The sequence below is a fragment of the Palaemon carinicauda genome, chromosome 26 (assembly GCF_036898095.1).
Source record: "Palaemon carinicauda isolate YSFRI2023 chromosome 26, ASM3689809v2, whole genome shotgun sequence".
Classification (NCBI taxonomy): Eukaryota; Metazoa; Arthropoda; class Malacostraca; order Decapoda; family Palaemonidae; genus Palaemon; species Palaemon carinicauda.
In genome coordinates this window covers 29284132-29292352 of record NC_090750.1, presented here as the reverse complement: position 1 = coordinate 29292352, position 8221 = coordinate 29284132, and the positions used below count along the sequence as shown (strand labels likewise).

General features: G+C 35.8%; 1 protein-coding gene across 1 annotated transcript; it reads left to right on the top strand.

Annotated features, from left to right (window-relative positions):
• Positions 1–4308: 4308 nt before the first annotated feature.
• LOC137619865 (uncharacterized) lies at positions 4309–7247 on the top strand. The gene is made up of 3 exons (XM_068350155.1): positions 4309–4572; positions 4830–5709; positions 6031–7247. The coding sequence occupies exons 1-3, from the start codon at positions 4309–4311 to the stop codon at positions 7245–7247; spliced, it is 2361 nt and encodes a 786-aa protein (XP_068206256.1).
• Positions 7248–8221: the final 974 nt, after the last annotated feature.

Here is an 8221-nt window from a genome sequence, read left to right as displayed (position 1 = left end):
GACTAACCTTTTCAAACCCAAAGCTATAAATGAAATAACAAGTTTAGCAGAGGCGACCATATAATGTCTTGAAGAAGAGGTGACGATATAACTGCCAAAACGCAGAAGAGCAGTTGTGACTCGAAGACCAGAACGACAGGACCTGTAATTGAACCATCCTACATGTTTTTTTGTGTATCAGCCGATCTGCTTGTAGTCTTCATGGATCACAAGAGCTTAATGGTATAATTAATATGAAGATTTACTATTAAGAAGTTTGCCGAGGACAGCTGCCATTGACGATGAAGGCGAAATTCAACAAAACTACCGAAGGATTTGGGGAGAGAAAGGAGACGGGTTCTTAGCAGTTTGGAGGTAAGAATTGAGTTACGTTTACGCTTGTTTCAGTCGATTTTCAAATTGCTTATGAACTTAGTCGGTTCATTAACCTAACTTGCACGTCCTATAAAATATTTCCTGATAGTTCGTGATATTTAGAAGGAACTTGATAATTGTTATTAGTGTTATTTTCTTGTTAACTTTCGTAAAACTCAATAAGGTTTAAGTATCAGAGGTTAAGCTAACGAGTAACTCAGTTCTTTTATATATTAACGTTAAAAAACTTCTAAGAACTTTAGACTGGGCTATTGAGCTTGCTTACATGTTGGCTAAGTAGACTAAGCACTGGAAAAAACTTATAGTAAATTTTATGCTAGGCACTTAACCTAGTAAATAACTTTAAATTTGTATCAGGCTAGCCTAAAACTTAGCTAAATACTAAGAATATTACGGTCTTTGCTATCAAATCTATTACATTTTATATATTTACATTTAAGTAAAAACATTAAGGCTTACGCCTTAGTCTAAACCATAGATGGCCATGACCTTTATTATAGATATTTCATTGTAATTGTCAGGTTTTGGAAAAATTCAGAGGTGACCATGTTGTGCTGGAGTGGTGTCTGGCGTAAGGTCATCTCTCCAAGAATATAGCACGGTTCGGAAGGGTTACAGTGCACAAAGGACAAGGATTCTCTCAAGCAAAGGGATTAAATTTTATTTTCCTCAGTTATAAATTTTCTATTTCATTTTGACTGTTGTAATTAAATATAAATTAAACGATTTCTTTAATTTACCCTGTCACCATTAATTTGTATATTATTGCGTGATTCAAGTAAAAAGTTTTTCCATATGGCGACCGTGACAGGATTCGTGCAATCCTTAACCTCCCTGTCCTTTGGGTTGTAAGCCTTTTATTGTGGTTGGGGCTGTCCTCGGCTTCTTTATTTTTCATATTTGATATAGGCTTACTGGTATATGTAGTGAAAGCATCAAATTTGTGCTCGGTATTTGAATATTTTTATTGAAGTGAATATATGTCTTTTGTAACACGGATAAATATTCGTAATTGCTAGAAACTTTGATTTGTGTTTATCTAGGTTTGGTATTAGATTAACTTTGTAGAATTATTAACATGTCTGAGGATATATTGAAGAAACGGCGTTCTTACGCTCGGCAAAGAGTAACAAAGATATACAATACAGTTCAATCAAATCTCTTAGGATTGTCTGAACAAGATAGACTTTTGTATATTCACAGACTTGAACAGTTAGAAAGAGAACTGTTAGGGTTAGACCAGGAAATATTGAACTATGTCATAGATAAGGAAGACGGAAGCTCCATTGAACAAAAGATTAACACAGATGAAGACTACCAGAAAAAGATAATGTCGGCTTTGTTAAGTTTACAAAGGCAACAGGCTTCTAGTTTAGAAACTGTAGCCACGCCTACCCCGGTAGTTAACATTAAGATTGAGTTAAGGATGCCTCAAGTTCCTTTACCTGAATATGACAACACCAAGGGTCAGTGTTTAGTTGAGTTCTTTTATGAATTTGAAAAATTGACTGACAAACAAAATTTGTCAAATCACTTAAAGTTTATGTATCTACGAAATCAGTTGTCAAAGTCTCCAAAGGCACTTGTGGATTCTCTTGATATTGATAACCAGTCATATGAAGAGGCAAAGAAATTATTATTGCAAGCATTTGCAACTCCATTAACACAAAAATATGATGCAATTAAGAAACTTGTAGAATTGAAATTAACTTTATCAGGTGATCCATATGCCTTTGTAGCCTCGATGAAAACTATTATGAAGGCTTTCAATAAGCTTGACGTCAAAGTTGACGATGTTCTCCAGTACTTCATATGGCATGGTCTTAATGATCGCTTTCAATCTTTACTAATTCAGATAACAATTGAAAGCAAACTCTCATTAAGTGAAATTGAAAGTAACATATTTGAGGCTGTTGAGAGGTATAACAGAACAAATGAAAGAAATTTTGAGCAAAAGGAGAAAACTAGGAATAAGAATATAGAACCGAGCACAACTCTCGCTACCAAAGTTAGTGTTAGCCCTAAATATAAGTCATGTATTCTATGTACAAAGGATGGTAAGCAAGATACCGCACATTTGCTCGTAAATTGCCCAGTTTTTGCGAATCCTAAAATGAAAGTAGAGAAACTTAAAGAGCTGAATGCTTGTGTTAGGTGTGGCTATCATAATCATGTGACTCGTCAGTGTAAATTTAAGTTTACGCAAAGATGTAGAAATTTCAGTGGATGGCATTTTACATACCTGTGTGTTGCTAATGAGAGGCTTAATAGTTCCAGTACTAAAGCTTCTGATTCTAGTAATACTGAATCCACTGAAAGCTCTATGCATACTAGTGGGAAAAAGCCAGAATCGAAGCATACTTTAAATAGCCTCACATTAGCTGAAATTCATCAAAATGTTACTGGTGGTGCTGCAATTTTACCATCTTTTACATGTTCGGTGGCTGAAGAAGATAATGTTGTGCGAGTTTTACGAGATTGTGGTAGCCAGAGAAATTTTATTTGTGGTAAGCATGTAAACAATATGAAGTTCCCTGTCCTAGCAAAAAACGTCTATATGACTATTCATGGTTTTATTTCTACTAGGGACCTTGTAACTGATATTGTTAATGTACCTCTCAAGTTAGGTAGGGAATGGCATTCCATCGAAGCAGTTGTTGTACCCAGTATTGATATAGAGTTGAAACTGGAGGACTTAAATATCATTGTTAAAGAATTTCAAGATAGACATTACATTTTAGCAGATAAGTTTCTTAGTGGTAGTGTGGACACTATTGGTAACATTGGTCTTATCTTTGGGAAATGATGCTGACTTTTTGCTGTCGCTAACTACACACAAGTTTGGATTAAGCAATCCCTCTGTGTATCTTGATACTCCAGTTGGTGTCATGCTCACAGGTAATATTAACAGAATGATGAAAAACTTGGATTATTTACCTAACATTGATATTGGAAATAGTTCACATACTGCGGTTAGCACTCAAGGAAACACACTTTGTATGGTAGGGGAAGCTGCCCAGACTAATAGACAATTACAATTCCTCGATAGACATAGCTTTTTGGCAGTCTCTCAGTCTGAACTTCGAGATGACGATGTTGACTTGATTTCCAACAGATCACTGGCGAGTATCAAAGTTCAAGAAGCCAACACTAATTCAACCTATGCTATTTTTAACAAAAAGGGTAAGCTAAAGCAGTCTGAATTGATTAAAGCTACGGAAGAAATGCTTGAAAAGCAATGCATTGAATATCTGGACTATGAAAAATCCCAGCTATCTGAAGATGACACAGAAACCAATAAAAAGCTAGTAAAGTATGTTCTTGATAGTACAGAACGAGATGAAGAAGGTAGACTAGTAATGCCACTGATGTGGAACAACAAGATATCCCATTTGTTAGGGAAGAACTTCAATTTATCCCGGATGATACTGAAGTCTAACTTAACTCGTATGAAGAATAAACCTGAGCATTTAAAGATGGTTAATGATGTATTTAAAGAGCAACAAAATCTGGGAATCATAGAGAAAATTGAAGATATTAATTCTTTTATAAATGAACATCCAGAAGCTAGTTTCTTGCCACATATGCCTGTGTTCAAAATGGCCAGAGACACGACTAAGTGTCGAGTCGTGTTTCTGTCTAACTTATGTGAGAAAAACAAATCTGCGAAGAGCACTTATAGTCACAATCAGTGTATGCTTCCAGGCCCTTGTCTGAATCACAAAATTGCAACTTCTCTGATTATGCAGAGATTTGACTCATATTATTTGTTTTGACTTGAAAAAGGCATTTTTTATGATAAGACTCAAGGAAGAGGATCAGAATAGATTGTTGTTCTTATGGTATCGAAATATTCTTAAGGGTGACTTTACTGTTGTGGGCTATAGGAACAAGCGTTTAAGTTTTGGCCTAAGGCCTAGCCCATGTCCTCTCATGCTAGCTTTGTTCAAAATCTTGATATTGGATGTTGAGAGTGACAACGAGGAAATGGTTAACTTAAAGAAATCGCTGTATAATACCGTTTACATGGACAATGGGTCATATTCGTGTAACTCTGCCAAGGCTTTATATGAAGCGTACTACTGTCTCCCTAATATCTTTGAACCATACAAATTTGAATTGCAACAATTCGTAACAAACGATGCAGAACTGCAAGAAATAATTGACCGAGATTATGATAGTGAAACACCCAAAGAGGTAAAGTTGCTCGGCATGGTTTGAGATAGGGAAGCAGACACACTAGGCCCTGGTAAGATTTTCCTCGATACGCAAGCTAGCACAAAGAGGTCAATTTTGTCAACATTGAATAGTATCTATGATATATTTAATATCTATGGACCAATCTTGAACAGGGCCAGGCTGTTTCTTAAAAAGCTTCAAGAAGACAAGACTATCACATGGGATAGCCCTCTCTCAGAAACATAAAAAGGGAATGGACACTTATTGGAAAACAGGTGAATTCTACTCCTAAGGTAGTAATTCCTAGATTCCTGGGTAGGAGAGATGGTACTTATAAACTAGTGGCATTTTCAGATGCAAGTAAGGATATTTCTGGAACTGTGGTGTATATTGTAAATGTCTTCAATGGTAATACATGTTTTTTGACAGCCAGGAGCAGGGTCGTTAACAAACAGTTAGTGAAGAAAACCATTCCCGTAATTGAATTTCAAGCTTTGGGACTAGCCACAGAGACTGTAATCAGTTTATTTCAAGAACCTACGGGTCAATCAGTCGTTACTCCAATCAAAATTGTGAGCATGGCGATATATTCAGACAGTATGGTTGCTCTTAATTGGCTTTACTCTTATACATATAAGTATGATAAATTGCAGAAAAAAGGAGTTTTTATTCAAAATAGGTTGAAAGCTATAGGTGACCTGTGCCAAGTTTTCCCAATAACATTTTCATTTGTGAATGCATATGATAATCCTGCAATTTATATTAGTAGATGTGTCTCATACAGGAGACTTCAGAAGACTGCGTATCATAGTGGACCTGAGTTTCTTAAGAAACTTCATAAAGATGAGGTTCAGTTTAGTTTCAAGGTGCCAAACCCCCTTGAAAAGAGAGATGAAGTACCCGAACCTGAAAGGGAAGATACTTCCTTCATCACTGTCTCAACAGATTCTGAAAGTATAGAAAATAACAAGAAAGACATAAATAGCATTCAACACTTGATACCCCTGACTAAGTTTTCCAGTTTCCATAAGCTAGCAACTGTTCATAGGATGGTGTTGAAATTCATCAAGAACATCAGAGAAAAACTAACAAATAAAGGAATCGACGTTCAATGGGGAAATTGTGTCAAGGAGAAAAATCTTTATGCTTTAGCATGTAGGCAGATAATATGTAAAGAACAGGAAAATAACTTCCCAGAAGTTTGTGAATTCTTCAAGAAAAGTCATACATTAAAAAGAAACATTCCCAATTTGGTAACTCAAATGAATATTTTCCAGAGCAAAGACACTTTGCTAAGAATCCGGAGTAAATTCGGAAGAAACGAACATATTTTCTTTCCTGTGCTGTTACCTAAGCATAGTTTGCTAACTAAATTTCTTATTCGTGATATGCATGTTAGTCTAGGACACGCTGGTGTGTATTCGATCTTGGCTCAGTTGCGTAAGCAATTTTGGATAATCAACTTTTATTCCACAGTAAAGAAGGTACTTAGAGAATGTATAACTTGTAGAAGGCTTAATGAGAGACCAATCAAAGCAAATCAGAGTGCCTATAGGGATTGTCGGAGCAATCCACCACCTATTCCATACAGGTATATTTTCATAGATTACATCGGTCCTTATACAGTAATATGGAATGGTGAAAGGAAGAAGATTTGGTTATTATGCGTGACGTGTTTGTGGAGTCGAGCCATCAACTTGAAGATATGTTTATCTGTTGATACTCGAGACTTTCTCAAGGCCTTCCAACTACACATATATGAGTTTGGCATCCCGGAATTTTGCATATCTGATTTGGGATCCCAGCTAACTGCTGGTAGTAGAATCATTGGAACCTTTCTCAACGATTTTGAAACACATGCCTTCTTTGAAGAAAATGACATTAAGCCCCTGAAGTTCGAGCATTATGCCAAAGGTAATAGTTCTTTGGGTTCGCTAGTTGGAAGCTGTGTAAAAATGGTGAAAAAGCTAATTTTTAGTTCTATTAAGAACACTGTGCTTGATTATCAAGATTTTTACTTCCTTATTTGTCAAACTGTCCATCTTATTAACAAAAGACCAATTGCTTTTAAGGATAGTCTGAGAGATGCTTGTATTGATAATGTAGAAAACCCAAAAACTCCTGAGTGTTTACTTAAAGGCTATGATCTGGTATCAGTGAACATTATTCCCGAGTTGCAGAATTCTTCTTCAGATGACACCAATTGGGTGCCTGGTAGTAGTGCTATTGATGATGTTAAGGATAATTACTATAAGCTTAGACAAGCTAGAAACAGACTAGTTGAGGCATATCATTCAGAATTTCTTGCAACTCACATTAATCAAGCAGTAGATAAAAGGAATCGTTACAGACCTGTCAATCATAAAACCTTGGCTGTTGGAGATATTGTTCTGTTAAAAGAGGACGCAAGCAAACCAAGTACTTATCCACTTGGTATAGTAAAGAATACAGAAGTAAATCACCTAGGGGAAGTAAAAGCAGCTCGTGTGCTTAAGGGTAAGTCTCGCGAAGTTGTGTACAGGACAACAGATTCACTCATTTTGCTTCTTCCCAAAGAAGGATTTCATACTGTTGTTGAAGTTGAAACTGAATTACCTATTGATAAATTAAAAGTCAGAGAGAGAAGTAAACGGGCCGCTGCACTTGAATCTATGAGAAACACAGAACTCTTGGTTCAAGAGGGCCTAGTATAATAGGCTTACATGGTTATGTATATTACCATATTCTTTGGGGTAAGATACACATGGGCTATAAAGAGTGTGTAATGAAATTGTTGCTGGGAGTGAGTAAAGGGTGAACAAATGGTTTCTTTGATTAAACTTTGTAAACTTTAATCAAATTGTTGCTGGGAGTATACAAAATATATCAAAGATATATTTCACATTTATTGTTTACTTGACAGTATGTTATTTCTGTTTTACTTATATAAACTCCCGGATACCTTTTAAAATATTATGTTTCTTGCTAAGCATGGGATTTAGGAGTTTATGTTTTGAGTTCCTTCTACTTCTCATGAATCGTAATCACCAAGTTGTAATTAGATATTTAGATTTACTATTATTACTTTATTGTGGCTAAAGTTCATGTTCATGAAGTTAATTTGGCTGATTCATGGTAAATGTTTTCTTGACTAACCTTTTCAAACCCAAAGCTATAAACGAAATAACAAGTTTAGCAGAGGCGACCATATAATGTCTTGAAGAAGAGGTAACGATATAACTGCCAAAACGCAGAAGAGCAGTTGTGACTCGAAGACCAGAACGACAGGACCTGTAGTTGAACCATCCTACATGTTTTTTTGTGTATCAGCCGATCTGCTTATAGTTTTTATGGATCACAAGAGCTTAATGGTATAATTAATATGAAGATTTACTATTAAGAAGTTTGCCGAGGACAGCTGCCATTGACGATGAAGGCGAAATTCAACAAAACTACCGAAGGATTTGGGGAGAGAAAGGAGACGGGTTCTTAGCAGTTTGGAGGTAAGAATCGAGTTACATTTACACGTGTTTCAGTCGATTTTCAAATTGCTTATATATGAACTTAGTCGGTTCATTAACCTAACTTGCACGTCCTATAAAATATTACCTGGTAGTTCGTGATATTTAGAAGGAACTTGATAATTGTTATTGGTGTTATTTTCTTGTGAACTTTGGTAAACTCAACG

Coding starts and splice junctions, on each gene's coding strand:
- LOC137619865 (XM_068350155.1), top strand. CDS start 4,309: ATGCTAGCTTTGTTCAAAATCTTGATATTGGATGTTGAGAGTGACAAC. Junction 4,573..4,829: donor ATAGTGAAACACCCAAAGAG/GTAAAGTTGCTC, acceptor ATTGGAAAACAG/GTGAATTCTACTCCTAAGGT. Junction 5,710..6,030: donor AAATCTTTATGCTTTAGCAT/GTAGGCAGATAA, acceptor TTTATTCCACAG/TAAAGAAGGTACTTAGAGAA.